Source organism: Panicum hallii, chromosome 9 (genome assembly GCF_002211085.1).
Source record: "Panicum hallii strain FIL2 chromosome 9, PHallii_v3.1, whole genome shotgun sequence".
Classification (NCBI taxonomy): domain Eukaryota; kingdom Viridiplantae; phylum Streptophyta; class Magnoliopsida; order Poales; family Poaceae; genus Panicum; species Panicum hallii.
The window spans coordinates 72,456,253-72,479,803 of NC_038050.1; the positions used below are offsets into that span (position 1 = coordinate 72,456,253).

Below are 23,551 nucleotides of genomic sequence, written 5' to 3' on the forward strand. Positions count from 1 at the left end.
AACAGGCCGGGGCACAGAATTGCTTAGTAACATCTGTTTTGCAGCAACTGCTTTATACTAATGATTAATGAACTCTTTCCGTAGGAAAAAGAAAGGTAATAATGAACTTGATCCAAGAGAACTAGCTAAAACTGTCTCCTAGAATTTTAGTCTCTGAAACCTGAAAAGGATATGTACTAGTTCCTGAACTATAGCCTTGTAAACTTGAGAAAGATGGGTTTTATTGCTGAAGAAAGGCACACCTTCGAACTTTCTTCGCTTTTGAACTTTCTTTGCTTGAACAAAAAGAAAAGATCTATAGATATATGCGTGCCCTACCTTACCTTAAGAATTTTGACCACCCTTGCCTTTACCATCTATATATGTGAGGTCTTGTTAAATTAGAATGCATTTATAATGATCGTCAATAATCAACACCAGCTACTCCGTAGATTTCCTTGCCTCAGCTCATGATACCGTTAGTTATAGTTGGATTCTAGTGTAAAGTTGGCCAGGGCATATAGAAATTTGTGGCGCTGTTCATATTGGAAAATAATTAATATATGTGAAATTGTTTCGCTTTCACCGCATCATTGTAAATATCTTTCCTTTGATCATGAGTTGATCAGCAGCTAGCAAGCAATGAGAACCGGAATGATGTGAGGGTTCCCAAATTTGATTCACTCTTATCAAAGAAGGATTTTCATGCTGCTGCCCCCTAAGAGTGGTAGTAGGTGGCATCATACTTCCCACAGCATGTTTTGTAATGCATGCCTACGCCTTATCGACATCATAATTCCCCCTGATCATGCTTCTGGAAATATAATCAATTAAATGCTAATGGCTAAGGCTAACATATGCAATTAGTCCCTCATCAGTTTGGTGCATGCTCTAAGGCTGACAGCACAAATTTCTAGGTAGGACACAAAATGATAATCAAGGAACCGGTTTGTTGCATCAAAACCACCAGAGAACGAAGAAATTTTCAATTTCTGTCAAGTGGTGCGGCTGCCTGTTATTAGCTAATAACTTTAGGTTGGTATGTGATACATTTATATCAGACAATCAAACAATACTTTAATTAATAGAGTGGTGGTTCTTGGATTATCATCTAGGTCCATAGACTGGAAGCGAAGATCTAGGTAATTCTAAGTGGTCCACAGCAAGTGAGAATCGGGGTCTGTCCATCCATCCATAGTTAGACCTATTGAGAACCACAAAAAAAAAGTTATTGAATGACCAATGACCTATATATATCCTCCCTCACTTGGAGAGTCTACAGGCTTGAGTAAGAATTGGGGAAAAATTGAAGGACCCCTAGTACATTTAATTTCTTCACTCTAATTAAAACATCTTGTCTAATTAAAATGTTGCATCACATAAATGAAAATATAATTGCAGACTGATCAGAAACCTAGCTAGTGCCATGATAGATGATACAGTGGATCCATCATGATACCTGGACAACTGTACGGGGCCTGCAGCTCTCTACAGCTGAGTGTAATTTGTTCATCGATCTGTCATCCGGGCAGGCATGGTCCTATATAAACAGCTGAAAGCTCAGGATGGTACCATTTGTAAGACCATATGCACTTGATTGCAACAAAACCAGACTTAGCCACAGAAGAAAAGCACTTTTTACAATCATGCATCTACCGCATGCCCTGTTTTCCTTGTGAAAGAAAACGATGAAGAACATAAATCACAGTCTTAATTGCGGATTAATTATAAACAAGTGTTTTATCTTATCTCTTTGTATCTAGTTAATGTTAGTTAAAGTTATGAAACTAAATTATTAACTTCGTTTCTTCAAAAAAAAAAGTTTGGAGAACTCATAGTTAAATACCACATAGTGTGCAGTGTGCACCGATATAGAGATCAAGAAAAACTGAAATAAAGTAGAACAACAGGCAGAATAAAGAACACCCATGCATGCATCTGCGGAGCTCAAGCTCGATTATATACGCAGTAGCCCTAACTAGCTAGATTAAACGTGGCTTGCAAGTAGCTAGCAAACTGGTGGCCGCTAATAGCTAATTAGGCTTCGCTTTAGCACGGTGAATGCTAGCTATATCAGCAAGATGCGAAGTATATATCAGCAGGCTCGATTGAAGGACAGGCTACTACTGCTGTGAGACTGTACTGCTGCAGCACATGCTTGGACCATGGAGATCGAAGAGGCCAGAGAGAGGAAAGGGGAAGAAGAGTAGCAAAGAAGAAGGAGCCGTGATGTCATCAGTAGGGCCCACCTGGGCCCACAAGCCTTCATTCCCCTCGCCCACGCGCGACGGAAAGGAGAGCGACCCCGGCCCGTCCCTTTTTATACTCGCCACCTTCTCCCCCTCCTTTCTCCTTCATTCTCTCCTACAATTCTACAGCACAAAGCTGCTCATCCTCAAGCTATTTGTTCTTCCAAGCTAGCGCAAGCTCGCTAGCTTCCGAGAGATCAAGAACACTTGCATACACACTTCCTCTGACAAGAGATCTCAGTAGACGATCGATCATCGAAGGTGAGTTTCAAGGTTTCGAATTAATTCCTTGTTGTGGTTATGCATGGCTTTGCTGATCAATCCGGTGAGGCGTACGTTCATGTTGATGCGTTAGTAGCTAGCTTGCCCGCTTAGTTTTGATCTGGTTTTGTTTGCTCTTTTCTTTTCCTTCTGCTTGAATTATTGTAAGTTCGTAATTGATAGCCGGTGTATTTGAACGAGGGATGGCTGTCTTTTATCCCCCATATATTTTACCCTCTTCACGATCTCTTCAATCTTCAAGAATCCAAAAGGTACACACCCATCGAAGCCAAATTGACTTATACGCAGTGTGGTGTCATCTATATCCACAGATCAAGGAGGCACACATCTTTGCCCCATGAATGGATCCTCTTAGGAATGTGTGAAAAAAAAGGAAAGGGGTAGTAAGAGAAAATACTTTCATAATTAACTATAGATATATTTGTATTTTTGGAAACATTGATAAAAAATCATATGGTTAACATTGTAAATTTGCTTATAGGCATGCATATGTATCCAGTGACATTTTCAGGCTATAGTCAGATGACAAAATCAATATTGCTTAACTTTACATGTTTGCATATAGGTAGCTACGTAACCTGCATTCTGCCCCTTTTCATTTAGTTTTTTCCCTTCAGCATCCTGGTACTGCCAAAATAATAGGTAAATATAAAACCTTTTATTTGGTTGTGAAGCTAGCTAAAGTTTAACTGTGAAAATCATCAGAACGTGTGTGAACGTCCTCCTGATTGAGCCCATGTACAATCATATTTTCATCTCTTCAGAAAACTCATGATGGATATGCTTCTCTCCAAAAAAGCATTAAGCATGATCATATCTTTTTTTTGCTGTATTTTATTTTCCACAAAAAGATAATTGAATGATTAACTGCAATTAGAAATGTTTTACATTGCCAGCTGCACTTAATTAGATGGTGAAGCATAATTCTTCGCTCTTAAGGTGGTTAGTTGAGTCCATATTCTTGTGCTTCAGAAGAATGATATGTTTTGGATACATGATTATCTTTTGCATAAACAAAAGAACATATATACGTGACATTGCTGTATAGTTGAACATGTTTCGAAGTAAAATGTGTGATTTCATTGCATGTGTTGTTTGTTGGTACAATGGAAATGATGTAGAAGGTATGTGTTAGTATGTATTTATGAACTGAAAATACGTATATTCGAAATACAAGCTCACGGGAATTAGTTAACTGCAAGGGGCTCTTCTCTCTGAGACATTCTATATATAGCTAGGACCATCATCTGTCTCTCTGCCTGCCTCATGTAAAACCCTTTTTGCAGAGATGGTGATTTTAATTTGTGAACCCTACACATCGTCTCTTAATAGAAATTTTTAGGATTCACCACCTACAAGATTGGTTTCATCATTTCATCTTTATATATACTACCTTCAGCCGGATTTATCTTTTTTTAAGAAGTTCATAATAAGTAAATTTGTTACAGGTAGATAATTTTAGATTGAGAATTCATTAAGCTAAGATTAATTTTTTCATGTGAGAAACCTAAAATGCTATAGTATATGATAAAAGTTATAAGGTGTAATTATGCTTAGAATTACATGCTCTTTTGTTCAAAGACATGCCATTTCCAAAGGGAAGATAAATAGGTTTTTGGTAAGACCTCTGAGGAACACAGGTAGGATGGTTGAAGCCTCTAATATAAACTGGTGTTTAGTCATAAAGAAAATCTTGTTGAGAGGTTATATGCACTTATTTTCATCCAGTTCGCTTTAATGAACTCAACATACACAAATAGACATGTATAAATTCCTGCATTTAATTTCACAACACGAACTAATGAAAAAAAAAGGATGAGGATGGTGAACCTCTCTACTTATGATTTCCCTAGTGGGGCAGAAAATATGGAAGGAGATCCACTACTGATGACTGAATGGAAAGTTAACTCCCCCTCTCATGCAGTCATATGCATGCAGCAGCAAGGCAAGGCCTGCACCCCACAAGAGGCCAAAGGGGAAACATCAAAAATGATTTAGGGTCTGTTTGGATCCGGTGACTAAACTTCAGTCCTGTCACATCGGATGTTTGGATACCGATTATAAATATTAAATATATAATAATTACAAAACTAATTGCATAAATGGAGGCTAATTCATGAAATAAATCTATTAAATCTAAGTAATCCATCATTAGCACATATTTACTGTAGCACAACATGATCAGATCATGAACTAATTAGGCTTAATGGATTCATCTCGTGAATTAGCCTCCATCTGTATAATTAATCTGTATAATTAGTCTATATTTAGTACTTCTAATTAGTATCTAAATATCCGATTTGATAGGGATTGAAGTTTAGTGGGATCCAAACCGCCCCTTACTCCCCATGGCCTGGACCTAGCTAGCTAGCTGCTTCTCCTCTCCATCAATCCTACACGGTGCACAGGCATTGCACAGCCATGCCTGTGTGCCCCATGAGCCAGTCACACACACACATTGCATTGTCCTCCCAGCACTGCAGGGTTCCCATGCATCTTTCTATGTGTAGTGTAGTAGCACAGCAAATATAGGCGCATGTAGGCAGGCCACAAACGGGGTGGTCTCCAGCCTCCTCCTGCTGTGGCTGTGCCATGGAATTCCTCGACAAAGAGACAGCACGGTCAGAGGCGGTGCAGGCAACCAAGAGTCCCGGGACCCGGCTGCTGCCTAGCTTTTCTCCTCCTCTGTCGTCTCGTCTGTGCATGCCCTGCCTGCCTGCCTCCTGAGTGTTTGTGTTGCCTCGCGCGCCCGGCGGAGGAGAGGGCGCCGCGCGCGGATCAGTAGCTTTATCTGCAGGCCAGGCCTGATCCAAGAAAAGGGCCGCCCTTCCTCACGTTTCCATTCCCTTTTGCTCCCAGCCCCACCCGGCCTCTTATCCAAGGATTTTCTTTAATCACAACGATGAGCGGCGGCACGGCAGGCATGCAAGCGCGTGCATGAGCTAGCTCCGGCCGCCAGGCCGGCAAAAACTAGCAAATGCCATCAGCTTTTGTTGTTTCTAATACTACTAAAGACTCTAGTACATTTTCTGTCAGTTTTTGCTAGGCTTACCATGCATCATCCATTTCATGAGAGCATGCATTTTGGTCAGCATGACAAGGGGATCATTAACACTTCCTAGTTAACAAACCTACTATTAGCAAGTAATCTGATAAAAAAAGCATTCAACAGTAGATGCTTGTGCACTACTACGAACTATCTAGGAGTAGCTTCAAGGGTGCCCACAGATTCTGGGACGACGTACATTCACATCACTGCTAGCTTGTTCACTGCAAGTTGCACACACCACCAGAGAGAGAGAGGCCGGGCCGGCCAGACCACGCATCCTTCGGCTGCAGTGGCGCTATAATTCCCTGCTCACTACAGCCCACATGCCTCTGATTCCACAGTCGACACTATCATTCGCAGGCCTGTAGCTCCCTTACATTTGTCCCTGACCAGGCTTTGCCGTACCTTGTCCTATATCCTACTGCTACTACTACCAGCTACAGTGCACAGTGCAGTCCCAGCAGGCATGGCTGTTGCTGTTGGCTGGAGGGAGCTGGAGTACATTTTTCTAAAGCACTGAAACCCATACACACTACTGCCTCTTCAGTCTAGTCTGTCTCTGCAGTAGCGCTGCATGCTACACTCATTCACTGTAAAATACTCCCAGCGAGCACTCACTCGCTGCTTCCTTCCACTATAAAGAATGCAGGGCTCTCGCATCGTGCTTGACGTCTTCTTTCTTTAGAAGAAGATAGGAGTAGCGCATGCCACTCGCGAGCTATATCATTTGCATTGGGTAGCCGCAGGATAGATGGATATTTATTAGGGGCTGAGCGAGGCGTCGCTGAATCTGATGCGCAGGTGCTGGTGATCATATGGACTCCATGGAATCATGCGTGCCCCCTGGCTTCAGGTTCCACCCCACCGACGAGGAGCTCGTCGGCTACTACCTCAGGAAGAAGGTGGCCTCCCAGAAGATCGACCTCGATGTCATACGCGACATCGATCTCTACCGCATCGAGCCATGGGATCTCCAAGGTATACTATTACTACTATAGCTAGCGAGCTAGTCGATCTGACGCAGGGTTTCAATTCAGAGCATGCATTATTATGTGCTAGCTGATCTTAATTCTGTGCCTATGTCTGCAAATTGAAGAACACTGCGGGATCGGGTACGAGGAGCAGAACGAGTGGTACTTCTTCAGCTACAAGGACCGCAAGTACCCGACGGGGACGCGGACCAACAGGGCGACCATGGCCGGGTTCTGGAAGGCAACCGGGAGGGACAAGGCTGTGCACGACAAGAGCCGGCTCATCGGCATGAGGAAGACGCTCGTCTTCTACAAGGGCAGGGCGCCTAATGGGCAGAAGACCGACTGGATCATGCACGAGTACCGGCTCGAGACTGACGAGAACGCGCCGCCGCAGGCAAGCTCTCCCTCTCATGATCTCAGCAGTGATCTACCTTAATTTGCCCTCATAGAATTGATGCACTAAGCATACTCTTCTCTTTATTATATTCTACTACTCCAAATTCGCAAGTGAGTACTAGTGAAGAGCATCATTGGCTACACAGTTGGCACTTCTCCACTTCAAGCTGATAATTCCTCTGCACTCAGCAACTCTAATATTAACCTTTATTTTATTTTTTGCGAAGAACCTTGATCTAAAACTAACTTGACTAGCTGACAATCTACATATTGAAAATCTTAATTGAACTACCACCTTGGCCGGTTTAATTAGCTTATCTGCAACCCCGCACCTTGAGTTCTATACCTTCAGGCTTCATCAGGGTAATAAATATGTAATGCAGCAGGTGATTAACAATATGTTAAAGCTTAATGTCTCAATTACAGAGACCAAGAGATCTCTCTAAAGTAGTGCGCACAAATCTGCCGAGTCCAAGACTCCAAGATGCATGCGTGCATGTCTACCTCATTCACCACTACTGATGGACCATATACAATAGATCAGTAGCAAATAAAGCACCACAGATGCTCCTGTTACTTTCTAGCTCTCACAAGATAAGTCTCCCTTTCTGTGAGACTTGACCATTGAAACTTCCAAACACTTCTATTCTTCTGACCTCACCACTAACTAAAACTTTTCCTATAGAAATGCATGCGCATGCATGTCCTGCTAGTTAGGGTTTCCCAGTGTGAACGTTCTTGCACGCGCCATTGTTTACGAGCTGTAGGCAACTACTAGCTTCTGCTCGTACTAATCACAGTACCAGTAATGCTTCAGCACTTCACCATCAACCACAGTAGTGGAGATAGGATGGGCAAAGGCAAATGGCTGAATACCTTTATTTTTCTAACTCCTTTCACTACCTTGCAAATTAAATCTCACTTAACAAAATTAAAAAGATATATAATTATCGTGTGCTGCAGGAAGAAGGCTGGGTGGTGTGCCGGGCGTTCAAGAAGAGAACGGCATACCCGGCACGCAGCATGGCGATGGCATGGGACTCCAGCTACTCCTACCGCGAGGTCAGCGTCATGGGCGCGGCGGCCGCAGAGGCGGCGGCGTTCGTGGACCCCAACGCCGCGTACGCGCAGATCAGGCGGGAGTCCAAGAGCGCGCGCTTCAAGCAGGAGTCCGAGCTGGACGGCGCCGCCGCGTTGCTGCAGTACTCCAGTCACCTGGTCGAGCTGCCGCAGCTCGAGAGCCCGTCGGCGCCGCTCGCGCCCAACCCGAGCCAGGCGTCGTCGGCCGATGAGGTGGACGGCGCCGACAGTGGCAGGCGGGGCAAGAAGGCGCGGTCCGACAGGATGGCCACGGACTGGAGGGCGCTCGACAAGTTCGTCGCGTCGCAGCTCAGTCCCACGGAGTGCGGCGGCGGCAGCTTGGAGGCCACGGCGTCGGCGGCCGCCGCCAATAATGTGGGCTCGCAGCTGGACCACGGCGAGGATGATGATGACATGGCGGCATTGTTGTTCCTCAACAGCGACGGGAGGGAGGAGGCGGAGAGGTGGACGGGGCTGCTCGGCCCGGCCGGCGGGGACGGCGACTTTGGACTCTGCGTGTTCGAGAAATGAGTGGAGGGGGGCGGCGCGCCGTGCGCGTGCGCGTGCGCGTGCAGGCGGTGGCGCGGATGCATGCATACGGGGATGGTGCATGTGATATATTATAGGGTCCCTATATTATATGGTTATAGCTGAAAGTTGGTGCTCTCTTTTTTTCCCCTTCTCTTCTAATTCCTTTTCCTTTGTATGTTTCTCATCAACAAATGTGATTGTAATGTTCATCTGTCCCTGTGCAGAGTCATAAGATGCATGGCATTCAGGCCGATGTGATTGTCTTTTGGTTGACGTGACCTAACATGCATATAGCACTTCTATCTGGTTGTCAATGGCTTCGTCACCGGCTATATATGGAATAGAAATAGTAGAATTTTGTACACAATATATAGCCTTCGCAAGGTACGCCAAGAAGAAAAATGATTAATCCCCTTCAAAATAAATTTAAAAATGCTTAAGAGTTCCCATGAATATACACTAATATGCGTTCAGTATAGTGAACCTTTTTTTTATTAAAAATGATATTTATCTTGGAGTGAAATGCAGTATAGTCTTTAAAACTTTTATTATTGATTCTCACCTGGATCCATAGAACTATGAAAATGAGGATTTGTTCTTAATCCCTCACCAAGTGGAAATCTAGGTTCTTTAAAATGACAATCCAGGTCCTCACTGGTTGTGAACCCAGATTCTCACTTGGAGAGAATTACTAGCTAGTTTAATGGACAATAATATTCTTACTTTAACACTTTATGGAATCTACAAAGTGCATTTCACTCTTTAACTTGTTTACCTTGGCTAAAGATAAAGTTCAATTTAGGACTGTACTCGAATTATCCATGAGCATTACTACGAATATCATTCGTGTCAACTTGAAGGTATAAAAACAAGATCAAGAGCGGGGCAGTACTTGTCCCTGATAGGCATTATCTATGGTCTTAGAATAAGTGCAGTTACAAACACTTAACATTTTTCAACAGAGATATCACACATGCTGCAAATATAGTTCATGTGTTATCGTTTATCTTTTACTAATTTAGTGATTCAAGAAACTAGAAACCTTTTTCTGATGTAAATATATAGAGAGAGAGAGCGCTAAAACCAATGCACTGATGCATGACGACATAGTATATTTTGATAGAGTAGTGTTACCTGAAGAATATCTTAAGCGAGCGTCTCAATTTTAAAGGAAAAGTTCCAGCCTTGAATATTGGTAATTGAATATCTACCGTCAACACAAGTTTTTACACTTTAAATCTCAAAAGAGGATCTTAAAAACTCAAGAAAGAAACTCTAAAACAAAAAAGAAAGAAAACTAGAAGACTACTCCAATCTTCTTCTTGTTCACGTTTCATCCTCGCAAAGTTACGCAGATTAAACCATCACATTTCTTGTCTTCTTAGAAAAACTCAATGTTTGCAATGTCTGATGCCACTGAGGTCGTACCGAAGGACCTTCAAGGCAACATCCCAAGAAGAACATCGTATCAAAGATGTCATCGCCGTCTCATCCGGCAAGAGACGCTCAAGCGCCGTTGTTGTGACACCGGCATAATGCTGGGAAGAACTTTCACCCGAAACACCTGCCCGGTAGCACCACCGCACCAGCTAGAAGCGATGGTGATGCCGCTATCGGGGTTAAATGAAAATTGCAGCATCGGCGCGTCAGACCGGAAGGTGGCCACGGTGGAGCCCGTGCAGGCCGCACGCGGTCACCGCAGTGCGCCGTGCCGCCATCATGCGTCCTCCTCGCCCGCGCGCCGACCCCGAACATGGCCGCCGCCGTGCGCCGCGCGACCACCGCGCCGCCTCCTCGCTGCCGTGCGCCACCGCGTTCACCATCTCGGCCGCGCCGAGGCCGTCGGCGCCTCCTCTCCCCAGGCCGCGCGGTAGCAGCGGGAATCGGGCGAAATCACCCCGCCGCCGCCCTCCCAGCTACCACACGGGCCTCCGGCGGCCAGCTCCGGCAGCGGCATAGGTGGCGGCGCTAGGGTTTCGCCCCGGGATGGCTAGGGGACAGGGAGGAAGAGGGATGGAAGAAAAATGGCCCGGCCGCCGCCTTCCTCGAGCCCGCGCGGGCTTCCGGCGAAGCTCTCTAGCGGCGGTGCGGGGCGGGGAGCGGACGGGGCGAGCTGTGGAGCGGCGGCGGCGGTTCCACCCGTGGGGGCGACGCGGGGACGAAACGACGGGGGGACGAGCAAACGATTTTGTCCAAACTCTGTAATGACTTCCAGATTGCGTACAGTGCGTCCCACATATGAACATGCTTCCTTGCAATCTTCCTCTTTCAAAATCCAACAAGGCAACAAGCAGCTAGTGATTGCTATGAGAATCAAGCCTGGTGATAGAAGAAATACTTCAGGCTAGCATTTGTTCTGGAGGTGAATATATCAAATGCATCATTCCTGATCCTGGCCTGTTCTTCATCAGAAACAGAATTTCCTAAGCGATCAAGGGATCGAAGATTAGGAAGAAGTGAAGAACCCGATCACCAGCGCCAGCGCGGCGGGGAGGGACGGGGCCCGGGGGGCGACGGCCACCGGCCCGGCTGCCGGTTTCGCCGAGGAGGTTATGGGGGCATCCAACGAGTTGCGACCAGCGAATGCATATGGGCCTCGATGACAAAGCCAGAAGCGGCCTTATTAACAATTAGGACGGGCCATTTACCGCGTGGCGGCATGTTCGGGGCCTGGTAACAATAGAAGTCCGCTTCACAATTCCGGGCTCCTCAGCCCAGTTGTGTTCCAGTCTTCTCGACCGGCCGGTTCCACCACCGGTCCAGCATCAGAGGGAGGAGGAGCCGGATCTCCGGTGAGGTCGAGGATGGCGAACGGCGGCGGCTACGGGTGGGCCCTCGCTGCGGGCTGCAACGCCGCGTTCGCCGCCATCTCCGCCAAGTTCTTCGCTACTCTGGTACCGCAGCACCAACCTGCCCCTCCTCCCTCTCTACCGCTTGCTCTCCCTATACAATCCGATTCCTTTTCGGCCTCCGGAGCTTCGGGCTAGTCAATTTGTTTGGATGACGAGTTCATGGTCATGATTCTGAATTGCTTGATTAAATCCAAACTGTGTGCCGGAGAATTTGTCTTTAGAATTGACCCTCTTAGTTTGATGAACACAAATGGAATCACATGAAGAAATTAGGCGCTGACTACATGGACATGTTTCAAAAGGAAAGTAACCAAGTTTCATGATGTGCTAGAGTATTAATACGTTTCAATTCGTGAACAATATCTCACTACTCCCTGCTTCAAAAGGGGGTAGTTTGTACTTTATACATACGCAAGGGGTTCAGTCCCTGCTTATAGTGTAGAGCAGGACAGCAGGTAGAATAACCGTGTAAGGCTGTAAGCTAAAGCTGGTACTAGCAAGTATCAAAAACAAAGAAGAGTGAAACCAAAGGGAGAATTGCTTACATAGCTGTGGCAGCTTTGTTGCTAGAGTTTTTCTTGGAAAGGAAATGGGAAATATTATGCATCCAATAGAAGGAGAAAAAAAAACATCTGCCTCTTTCAGTAAGGGGGGAAAAACTATTTCTTACTAATGTGCCCTGAGCTTTCAGTTCCCTGCTTCATGGCACAATTTACACTGTCACTTACTCTGCTCTCGTCAAACTCAGCTGCTCAAATATGGTATGGTGATACTTTTCAACGTGACAATGTGGGGGTGTTATGTCAACAGCCTCAAAGCTTTGTCATCCCTCCAGGCAACAGTCACAAACTTCGCTGCCAACTTCATCTCGTCAGGGCTTGCAGGGTATTTCCTGTTTCATGAGCCCCTGCCTTCTAAGGTAACATGGGAATTCTCCTTTTTTTTTGCGGTGCATGATAAGGATCGTCGTGTCTCCATTTATTTGTTACATTTATGTTCTCTATCAAAATTTCCAATTGCCGACCTGAACTGCTTCTTCCATGGTATAGGAGTTACTGTATCCTAGAGGAGTTAGAGACTGATAAGAATATACAGGAACCCCTATGTAGCATACCAAAAAAAATTGGCATGGAGTGTGGCATTTCATCTTGTTTGGCTAGGTGCCTTTTTCTTTTGGCCTTATGTTTAACCATACAAATCTGTCCTTGTTTCTACCTCATGGTCGAAGAAAGCCTTTCAGTATTGGTATATATGATGAGCCACATGATGTCATGATGAAAGAGATTTCCAATTTTAGTGTTATCTCTTCTAACAGTGGTATGTTGATATGTGCAACTGATTCTTATAGGACGAATAACACATTGGAACCATTAATTGCTAGACAACAAAGATACTCTAGTGCACAGCATGAGCAACTACCTATGGCAGCTGGCTCCTTGGTCATGCGTCTTGCACTAGTTAGTTTGTTGATATTGGCAGGTGGAATAATCAGGGCAATTTGATTTCTTTATTAATTATTATAATATGTCCTATAGTTGACATGATTGTTTTGAGATTATTTTGTAATGCTCTTAACACAGCTTTTTTCACATGGAAATGTGTCTATGCAGTGGTTTGCAGGTGCCAGTCTTATCATTCTTGGTGTTTTTATCCTTAGCAAATCAAGCATAGTGGAGAAACAGAGCTCGGACTAGGAGGAAGTTTTGACCATTAGTGTTAGCTGTAACATAAGCTGAGCCTGCTTATTCTTCTTGTATTGTATGTTCCCATGGGATGTTTGTCCATCCCAATGCAATCAGAAACCGGACCATGACTTTGTCACTCGGTTAATACAATGTGCCTATTATGGTCTGCAATGTGCCACCTGAGCTCATCTCTTCCACAATTAGGAAGAAAGTCCAGCTCTTTACTAACTGAGATGGCTCTTGTGCATCGAGTTTACCACTGCCATTGTATCTGTATGGTGGGTTGCTTTTATTTTGATTTCAAGTGAGACAAATCGAGCTGTGGTAGTATAGTATCATCCGCAGGAATTTGTCATCTTTCCCCTGGTGAATTTTGTTATGTCATTCAAACTGGTCTATCAACTGTTTCCAGACATCGACAACCATGCCGGAGCTGCCACAGGTGATGATGTGCCTGACATTCATGTGGTTAGTGCTTGGACGGTGCTTTCACGCTAGCGATATCTGCGGCAAGAGAAGTGCTGATCAACTGGGCTTTCGACAGATCGACAGGAACCGAGCGAGTGCGGAATAGCGTGGAAAGGTTTTTACCCGTCGAAGGAAACCTCTTGGGGAGCTTTCAGTGAGCCGATCCTCACTTTGTAAAGAGTAGCTTGCCAAGGAGGAGTAACAGCTTGTGATTCGAAGTGCTGTAGGGCAAAATAGGCTGCTGATTTTAGCAGCGAGTAGCGGTTGGAACAGAACATGTAAGAAAGAACATCAATCAGCAGCGTACGAGTCAAATAGGCGGCGTCGACGTCCAACAACAGTCGGGAGGTGAAAGAAAAACGCCAGAAAATTACTCAAGAGGATTGAGTGGCCGCGGATTTGAGTTGTCACCTGAAATATTCCCGGGGCCAGCTCGCCGTCCCCGCAGTTTCTGTTGCCGAAACTGCCAATGGCAGGGAAGCAAAATGGTGGGCAGCCATGGAACAGGAGCACGAGCGTCGTCTACCCCGAGCAACCTTTTGGCACGGTGGGCTCGCTTCGCTCCTGTGAACAGATGTAACGCAACACGCAAGTCAGCATCAGTGGTGGTTCGTTCGCGCCAGGGCAAATATTCCTGGGCAGACGGGGTAGGACCGGCCGGAGACGACGGGCTTGGTCGGTTTCTGCTAATCCTGGCCTGTTTCTTTTTTTCTTTTCTTATCGATCGGGTAGCCTCACTCACCTTTCTTGATTCCGATTTTGGATCCGCGCAGCATTGCCGATGCAGTGGCAGTGTGCCATAACTGCGATGCTGAATTGAGACTCTTATCTGTAGAAGAAGGCCAGACAGAACACACGCTTGGCTTCGCTTCCTTCCGGGATTCCAGCGCCCACCACGTGCGGAGGAAGGCTCTGTCCTTTCACGAACTAGTTAGTACACGACACGATACGACGAAACGCTCCGTCCGAGCCGGGCAAGCAGCGATCTCAAAGCTCTGACGTGGAAATAAACTCCGCAGCTCGCTGGTCGCGTGAGGCCTGGCCTGGCCCGGGGTTGGCGTCACCAGATAACCCCGCCCACATGACCCCCTCCCCAGCTGCCTGCGCTGCTGCCGTGCCCTTCCATTCAATTCCCCGCGTGCTCCCTCAGTCACCGTATATTCACTTGGCGCCCGCCACCAGTCGACCCAAGGCGCTTCACGGAGTCATGGCGCAGCGAGAGGCGGCGGCGGCCAAGGCGGCCGGCGGCGGGAGGAGGCCCGCTGGGCACGTCGTCGACCTGGAGACAGGCGGGGAGCGGGTGGCGGGGCGAGAAGGGCGGGCGGGGTGGGCGGCCGCGGCGGCAGTGGCGGGGGTGGGGCTGGCGGGGGCCGGCGTGCTGGTGTGGTGGGCGCTGGCGTTCCACCCGGCGCACCAGCAGCTCTGGATGGTGCCCGTCGGCCTCGTCCTCCTCGGCACGCCGCTCGTCGCCTGGCTCTCCCTCTTCGCCTCCGGCGCGGGACGCTGGCTCGGCCGCCTCCGCGCCGGCGACGGACGCCCGCCCGGCGCTGCCCCCGCCGTGGTCCCGGAGAGATGATCCGTCCATCCATGGCGCGGCTGCCGGCGTGCATGCAGATTCAGTAGGGTTGGCTCTTGGTCTTGGGTGTACATTTTTTTCTTCCCCGTCTTTCTTTGGTTCTTGTCATGGCCGTCGGAAGGTGAATCGGAAAAACATTTTGCTAGCAGCACTACGGGAGCTTACTGTACTGATTCTGCAGATGTTTGATTGCTTATCTCAAGCAGATTTGCTTGGTTGGCAGCCGTTTCAGAACGCGGGATTTCCATTTGAATACGAAACTAAACCCCTATCTGCAGAATTTACACTTGAAAATGAAAGAAATTTTCATATGGATTTGAATTTGCCAGGTAAATGAAATATATTGTGGCTGAATTCTAGACCACGGGGCACTGCCGTCTGCACTGTCAGGCTCAGGGAAACTTTGAAAATAGTAGTCTCGTTACTTGTTGCGGCGGCGATGCGCTCCACGATGAATCAAGTTTGAATGGTTGCAAACCCAAAATGTCACGAGAAAGGGAGGTGCTCTGTGGCTCTTTGATTGTATCTAGCGTGACATCTTGGAATGGACGTCTTGGGCATTGTAGTTGTAGAGATCATGATAGCCGAGGCAAGTGGACGGACGGCGAGAGGTTCATCAGCTGCCAGCCAGACGGGTCCTCTCCATGTTCTTTATTATACCAGGAGAAGTGAGCATTTTGCAGACGCAGGCATGATGGCTACCTGTGTCTCCGCTAATCTTGCTCGCCTCTTCAATCGTGCAGGCCTCGGCGCTGGCTTCGTTCTACATCTGCCTGGCCCACATGCCACGCGCACACGCCGGATTGTGGGAGGATTTGGAGGAAAGCTTTGTCGGCTTCTTCAGCTGCGAAGGATGTAGACATGCAAGCGCGCGCGTATATATGGAATGTGAGTTTGGATCGGAATCAGATGAGGAAGACGGATGCATGGCATCGCATCGATGTGAGCAGAGAATGAGAATGGGCATCCGATCCTGTCAAAGCTTGGTCAGAGAAGAGGGGCGGTTAGGTTCGTTCGGCGCTCCGCTCTGTATGTAGCCTGCGTAACGGACAGCCGAGGAGGAATCTGATGATCTCAAGCACCCCCACTTCCACTTGACGGTCCTACCAGCTAGGAGTATTCCCTTCACTTGACATCACTAGGTCCTGGTCCTGGCTCCTCATGTTTGCAGCCTTGAGCCTTGAGGTGTGGAGCATCTCCTTCCTACTACTTAGCTGCTAGGGCATGTCTGCGTCACTCACCTACTCCTACCTCTCTCTAGCGTAGTATGCAGCAGAATTCAATGTTTGATTGTTGTGTCCCTTCTTTCTTGGGATGATGACAGTTGACACTGCATGCCACGCTGCCGTTGGAAATGGAAGCGGCGGCAGAGGCCTCTGCGTCTGCGGGTTCCGATGCCTGCTGGCTACTCCAAATGGAAGCCGCTCCGGTTTCGAGTTACGATGACGCTGCCCGCGATCACGCACGCAGGCGAGCGCGGCGTCGGCGAGCGGCAGGCAGGCAGAGTCACGGGCGGGGGAGCGACGGCGAGCGCGTGCGCTCATCCGGGCGCGCGCGGCCCAGGGCCGGCGCCACCCCGGGGCAGCCGCAACCCGGAAAGCGACCACATGGTTAGCTGGCTGACCTTGCTTTCCAGTATCCCTTTCCATGCCCAGGGACGTGGAGGTTGACCGCTGACGAGTAAGATGATGTGCACGTTCTTGTTCCGGCTGCTGCTGCTGCCGATCCTTGTTTCTTCTTGGTTGCTTGCCAGTTGGGGCTTCGATTTCATCTTTGTTTCTTTCTTTTATATAAAACGGAGTAAGGGACCGATGAAATTCCATTGAAACCGAGGGTGTGCCCATGCATCTGTTATCTGTAATTTTGTCGTGGTAGTATATCAGCATTCAACAAAACAGGACACAGACGACCTTGCGCTGCCATCGCACGCACTGTTGTTGGATCACAGCATCTTGGAATGAAGCTAACAGAAAGAAAACAAAAAAAAAAGCGAAATTGCATGTAGCCTAGTGGTTATAAGATCCTCAGTAACATCTCAGGTTCTGAGTTCGACTTCCCGTTGAAACAAATTTTCTACTCCCTCTTGTAGGGATATAGAGTTTGCGTACCTTATTTATAGAGGTGAGTATGCGTGCATTATGAGTATCTAAGTTGTACCGTATAATCTTAAAAGAAAATAAAGCTGTGGAAGCGGAAGATCATCTTTTTCTTTTTGAACCTTCCAGCTCGCGACTTTATTCATCCACCGTTGGTTCATAAAGTAAATTGACGAACCACCAGACAGTTCACAAATTAACAGGGGATCCAGTGCTCTCATTGGGTGGTGGGTGTGCGCGTGGCTTTTCTTTTGGGTGTGGGCTAGGCCCATTTGACATATATGATGGGTGGTCTCGGGCCGGCCATTCCCATGGGGTGGGCTTATTTAACTCAGTTGCTCGACCAGGCTGGCGCAGGCAATACATATCATCATGAAAGCAGGCCAGACTACACCCCGTCAGCCCAGAAGAAACGCGGCCCACCCAGCCTCCGCCTTCGAATCAAAATGTCCAGTTTCAGACAGAAAATTCGACGCGAAAAAATCGTGAAAATACAAACCCCTCTCAAATGAAGTGATTCTTCCCTCCATCTTGTTTCTGCCCGGTAGAGTTATCTGATCCAGGGCTCCAGTTTGGCAGCTCGAATGGTTGGTTCTGCGGCAGCAGCGTCCTCCTGCTTCCGTAGAAGGGCATGTTGACCGTACCATGCCCAGTCGTCCATCAGCCCTATCACCTGAGGTAGCTGCAAATTGGTGATGTACGAAGCATCCACATCGAACCTAACATCTCGGTAGAGTACTGAGTAGAAAGCCACACGTCGAGCTCGAGCTCTCCCTCCTGCCTCCTGCAGCGAATATCCCCGTCATTAGGGTGCAAATTGGTGACGTTAGATGCATCTCCAATTTATACCTTTTCTTCAAAATAAAATATTTAAACGGGTTGCACCTAAAGATCACGAATTTACATCCCTTTCTGTCACCATAATTCACGTCGCGGTGGCTAAAATAAAAGTCCTCCAAATCAACCTGAACGCAATAATGCCTGTCTACTCGATAAATCAATCGCAATCTTATTGACGATTAATGTTCCTATAGACAGGCGCGCCGCTCCTACACACCTCCTCCGATGCCTGTGTGTGTGAGAGGCGGTGAATCCATGGCCGGCGTGAGCGAGACACCGGCGAGATAAGGCGCGCCAAGGCATGGCCCGTACCGGGCCGGGACCCCTGTGTTGAGTGTGGAGTTGTAGCGGGAGCGCGGCCGACTCGACGTTGAGGGCGACCAGGCAGCCTCGCTTGCTCCATGATTGATGATTGATCCGGATGGTGGACTGGTGGAGTGGAGGCAGGCAGCCACTCGCCCTCGTCACCGTATCATGCCCCGGGTCCCAACAGCCAGCGACGGCGACGCGCACTGGCGCCGGGCGGGCGGGTAAGATCGATCGGATCGGAGGCCCTGTTACTCGTGTGGTACATCGTGCCAGGACCGGTCATTCTACCGCGTGTGCGTGGTGGTGGCTGGAGTAGGCGGGGCCCATGCATTTTCGACCAGCAAAGACTTGACGAGTTTATTTTTTTTTTTGGCGTGGAGCCGAGCGGCGTCGTGCCGTGCAGCCGCGCCCGTGTCACGGCAGGAGAGGAGGAGAACCGCGAGTGCGGAGCGCGTCGTTTTCGACGGGCACATGATTGGTGTACGGTCCACGTACGGAAGCTCCTTCCAGGAAGCTACCCGCAGCTCGCCGGGGGGCGGCGGCTTAGAGATAAGCACCAGCTCGACCTGACCAGCGGAAACGAAACGACTACGTGGGCCCCACTCCCAGACGGACACCGCGGCTCCACGCGCCGCCTGCGTACAGCGTACATCTATCTCACCCCACGCGTTTCCCCAACGGAACGGTAGGACGGGCCGGGCCCACCAGCGCAGCGGCTTATAAGCCGCACGCGGCGGTGGGGCGGACGGTGGCAGCCGCAGCAAATCCACCGCGCTCTCGTCCCGTCGAGCCAACGCCAACCAACAAACGCGAGCCCGCGGCGCCCCGGCGCGCCCGCGCCCTCCGCCTCTCCGAGCCTCGCCTGTTCCGCCGGGCCGGATGGCGGAGTCCGCGGCGCCCAAGCCAGCGGCGGCGGCGCGGAGGAAGACGCGGGTGGGGCCGTACGAGCTCGGGAAGACCATCGGGGAGGGAAGCTTCGCCAAGGTCAAGCACGCGCGCGACTCCCGCACCGGCGCCGTCTGCGCCATCAAGGTTCTCGACCGGAACCACGTCCTCCGACACAGGATGGTCGAGCAGGTCCGCCGCCTCCATCCATGGCCCTATCCCTTCGCTCCTCGGAATCCTATCCTTTATTCCCCAGCAATCCGTTAGAATCAATTTTTAAAAAATACTAGGCGTAGCATAGGAAGTCTTTCTATAATTTATTCGTAGCAATGGAGGATAATAAAACAGACTATCCATTGACGTCGCTGTCATGCTCCAGATTCTGTTCTCCTGGGATTGGGATTGTTTGTGATGGGGAAAAATCGTGAGTCCGGTGTCCCGTCCGTGCTTCTTAAGCATTTGATTGATGCTGTGGCGAATCAGATTGGAAGGGGGATCAAATTCAGATTGGAAATTGTGACCTTATTATGATCACCAAATCAGAGAGGAAACCATTCTAACTCGTGGAACAATGATCCACGCCTAGATGATGTTTATGGAATGCTTGTGACGATGCTTTGTCAGGTGTTTCTCTCAGCACATTTTACCGAAAGCCAAAAAAATATATGCTATCGCGTCGTGATGAAATACCAATATACTAGCATCAGATGTCTTCTTTCTATTGGTTTGAACCATGCTACCTTCTGCGTAACTTGAGCTTGGAATGTGAACGCTCACTACTTCTACTTGTTCCACTTTCAGATCAAACGGGAGATTTCGACTATGAAGCTAATCAAACATCCCAATGTGGTCCAGTTGCATGAGGTATCCTGCAATATTTGTGCAGACACGATAATATAGATTTCATTACCTTTTGATTTTCCATCTCACTGAATACGTGTGCGTTTGATAGGTTATGGCTAGCAAAACAAAGATATACATGGTTCTTGAATTTGCTGAAGGAGGGGAGCTATTTGATAAGATTGTACGGCCCCCAAACTTCGCCTGATATTGTTACTCATTAGTCATTACTGCTTTGAGCTTACCTGTGCCCCAAAAAGAAACATGTGAGCTTAGTTTTGAGACTCTGGCACGTATGTTTGTTGAGGTTATTTATTCATTCGTCGCATCTTGATATTTAGGTCAATTCTGGGAGGCTAGGTGAAGATGAAGCAAGGAGATACTTTCATCAACTTATAAATGCGGTTGATTACTGCCATAGTCGAGGAGTTTACCATAGAGACCTGAAGGTTTGTCCAATTATTCTGCTATCTTTCTGATGCGTTATTCCTCAATTATAGATGCTATGCGGTACACTTCCTAATTCATGGATGTCTCATGTTCCTTTTGCAGCCAGAAAATTTGCTTCTTGATTCACATGGATCTCTTAAAGTTTCAGACTTCGGACTGAGTGCCTTTGCGCCACAAACAAAAGTATGATCTCTATCTATTACAAATTTGCACTTTGCATGTTCAATAGTTAAGCCCTTTTGTTTCTATATGAGGGCGATGCATTTTGAGTTTATACAGCATCGTCCGGGCCAATCGACTTAACTTTCTACCTTCTCTAAAAATATATTCCAGGAATAGATGAGTAAATAAAAAGAATTTCTATTAACTCTTGTGTCGATCTATTAGGAGGATGGGCTTCTGCATACTGCTTGTGGAACGCCAAACTATGTTGCACCTGAGGTGAATTTCTTGCCTTCCATTAGTTATCGGCTTATTTTGTTGCGACCTTGTGTGATTAATGTGCTTCAAGATGTGTAAGCATCGGACTGTTACTGCAGGTGCTTGCCGATAAAGGTTATGATGGTATGGCTGCTGATGTATGGTCCTGTGGCATAATCCTATTTGTTCTTATGGCTGGATATTTACCCTTTGATGATTCCAATCTGACGAGGCTGTACAAATTGGTGAGTTTGTGTGATAGATTTAGAATGTCGGTTTGTCTTGTGAAACTCACTGGTAATTTTAGGATGATTTTCTTTAATGATTTCCTCTGCAGATCTGCCAGGCAAATATTTCTTGTCCGCCATGGTTCTCTCCCAGTGCAAAGAAATTCATTAAGCGTATTATCGATCCTAATCCTGATACGGTAAGTGTGAGTTAAGAATGTGCCTTTTGAATATCTGCTGCCCTTTTTCAAAATTATCCATTGTGCTGTAGCCAGTACACCACTACCCAGTCATCGGAATTATTGTCTTCTTAGAAGTAAACTGTCATCACTGTTTGAGAAAATTGTTGTTTTATTCTGCAGAGGATAACAATTGCAGAAATTTTGGAAGATGAATGGTTCAAAAAGGACTATAAGCCACCACGTTTTGAACAAGGTGAAGATGTTAGCCTTGACGATGTTGATGCTGCATTCAACGATTCAGAGGTATAATACAGACTAAGGGTTCATTTTTAACTTGCAATTAACTAGAAAATCTTCCCAGAAATATTATGTGTTCTGAAAACTCTCCAGTGTTCTATTTCGCACTCACATTATTGACAGCTGTTGTTGGATGTTGAATCTTTCTATCTTCATTTTATTTTGTAAGACCAGATTGAGAATATCTAAGGCAGGGTGGAACTATTCTCATTTTTATTTCTGACTCACTCAAATGTCTGTAGATTTTCATAATGGATATAGGCTATCCCTTAAAATGTCAGATTGGTCTACATCTCAGTTAAAGGACATATAGTTGTTACATATAGGCACCGCGTAATTGGTTATCTTTTCCTTTTGATATCATAGGAATATCTTGTGGCGGAGAAAAGGGAGAAACCAGAATCCATGAATGCATTTGCTCTTATTTCAAGATCACAGGGCTTCAACCTTGGAAATCTTTTTGAGAAGGAGATGATGGTGAGTCCATAGAGATTTCAACTTACTATTTTCTCAGTTTGGAATGTGTTAAAGATTAGTTTCAAGGGGGTATTCCATTCAGAAGCAGATTGTAGGTGGTTGGCCGTCTATTATTTCCCCAATTTCTGAATATGTTGCAGTCTTGAAGATTAGCATGTTGAAGTGTTACTAATGTAAGCCTAGTCAGAAAGCAGACAGGGCAACCAAACAAAGATGGAAAGAAATTGTAATTTCAGTACACCTTTTTCTTGGTTCCTTACTAAGGCAAGTCTTTTTTAAATAGGGAACAGTCAAGCGGGAAACATCCTTTACATCTCAATGTACAGCACAAGAGATCATGTCTAAAATAGAAGAGGCTTGTGGACCACTTGGTTTCAATGTGCGGAAACAAAATTATAAGGTGTGTGGCATTTTTTTTTATAAATGGCTAGTAATGTGTGAACTAATGTTTTCTTTAGAATTTGCATTATTTATGGAATTAATGTTTTACACGTCTTTCATTTTGGACTTCCAGATGAAATTGAAAGGTGATAAGACTGGCAGAAAAGGTCATTTGTCTGTAGCAACAGAGGTACTGGCTTTAGCTCTATGTTCAGTTTTGCAATTTTGGAGTATATCTTGTTAAAATTGCATAATTATGCATCAATTTTCCACTTTTTGCAACAAAGAAAAATTTAGGGCAATATTGAGCATAACAATAACTAAGTCTATTGTCCAAGTCTTTCCCTTGCATGTCTCCATGATTTATTTTGTTTGCAGGTTTTTGAGGTTGCTCCATCGCTTCACATGGTTGAGCTTCGTAAAACCGGAGGAGACACATTGGAGTTTCACAATGTACGTTCTCAAATTATTCTATTTCCTGTTATTATTATTATTCTCTGATTGCTTCCCCTAGTACTTTCAAGTAAAATAACATATGGTTAATTCAAAATCGCACGCAGTTCTACAAGAATTTCTCATCAGAGTTGAAAGATATAGTGTGGAATGCTGAATCTGACGCAAGTAAGAAACAGGCAAAGTAATTCCAGTGGGACCTGTTGTGTATCTTCTAAGGCCACATTTGTAGACCGTCTCTTCGACTTCGAGTGGTACCGCATTAGCAGTCAAAATCTCTCGGGGTAAAAGAGAGCGCCTTTTTAATGAGCGCGATTGTACGCAGACATATGACGAGGCCCTACCTGGGATCCTCCTGATATTGTAACGGCAATATGGGATGTAATGTAGGTATTCTGAATACTTCGGTTGCCACCAGGGTTGAAATTTTGATGTGGGAATGAAAAAATCAGGGACAGTTCTACTGAACCGAGGTAGGGCGATGCTTATCACGTTGTTGCATCACAGGAAATGAGGTATTCTCCAGATAATCAGAGTTATATTTTTATATTTTAAGAAAGTCAAAATAAACAA

The 23,551-nt window shown here is 46.7% G+C and overlaps 4 protein-coding genes across 8 annotated transcripts; all 4 read left to right on the forward strand.

Annotated features, from left to right (window-relative positions):
• The first annotated feature begins 2,362 nt into the window (after nt 1–2,362).
• Nucleotides 2,363–8,807, forward strand: LOC112876320 (NAC domain-containing protein 37-like). The gene is made up of 4 exons (XM_025940407.1): nt 2,363–2,489; nt 6,361–6,537; nt 6,656–6,927; nt 7,893–8,807. Exons 2-4 carry the CDS (start codon nt 6,375–6,377, stop codon nt 8,538–8,540), a joined length of 1,083 nt encoding a protein of 360 aa, XP_025796192.1. The 5' UTR covers nt 2,363–2,489; nt 6,361–6,374; the 3' UTR covers nt 8,541–8,807.
• A 2,420-nt stretch (nt 8,808–11,227) lies between these two features.
• Nucleotides 11,228–13,251, forward strand: LOC112875796. 2 transcript variants are annotated; one of them, XM_025939769.1, is made up of 3 exons: nt 11,228–11,434; nt 12,084–12,311; nt 13,003–13,251. In XM_025939769.1, the coding sequence occupies exons 1-3, from the start codon at nt 11,345–11,347 to the stop codon at nt 13,084–13,086; spliced, it is 402 nt and encodes a 133-aa protein (XP_025795554.1). In that variant the 5' UTR covers nt 11,228–11,344; the 3' UTR covers nt 13,087–13,251. The 2 variants fall into 2 exon arrangements, with proteins under 2 accessions (XP_025795554.1, XP_025795555.1); XM_025939770.1 differs by having other exon boundaries at nt 11,239–11,434; nt 12,141–12,311.
• Nucleotides 13,252–14,600: 1,349 nt separating this feature from the next.
• Nucleotides 14,601–15,436, forward strand: LOC112874387. Its single transcript, XM_025937680.1, has one exon. It carries the CDS (start codon nt 14,627–14,629, stop codon nt 15,119–15,121), a length of 495 nt encoding a protein of 164 aa, XP_025793465.1. The 5' UTR covers nt 14,601–14,626; the 3' UTR covers nt 15,122–15,436.
• A 3,667-nt stretch (nt 15,437–19,103) lies between these two features.
• Nucleotides 19,104–23,466, forward strand: LOC112874386 (CBL-interacting protein kinase 9). 4 transcript variants are annotated; one of them, XM_025937676.1, is made up of 14 exons: nt 19,104–19,443; nt 20,053–20,115; nt 20,204–20,275; nt 20,433–20,540; nt 20,644–20,724; nt 20,929–20,982; nt 21,081–21,206; nt 21,299–21,388; nt 21,551–21,673; nt 22,034–22,144; nt 22,428–22,544; nt 22,659–22,715; nt 22,904–22,978; nt 23,086–23,466. In XM_025937676.1, the coding sequence occupies exons 1-14, from the start codon at nt 19,246–19,248 to the stop codon at nt 23,164–23,166; spliced, it is 1,356 nt and encodes a 451-aa protein (XP_025793461.1). In that variant the 5' UTR covers nt 19,104–19,245; the 3' UTR covers nt 23,167–23,466. The 4 variants fall into 4 exon arrangements, with proteins under 4 accessions (XP_025793461.1, XP_025793462.1, XP_025793464.1 ...); XM_025937678.1 differs by lacking the exon at nt 19,104–19,443 and adding an exon at nt 19,739–19,875; XM_025937677.1 differs by lacking the exon at nt 20,204–20,275.
• Nucleotides 23,467–23,551: the final 85 nt, after the last annotated feature.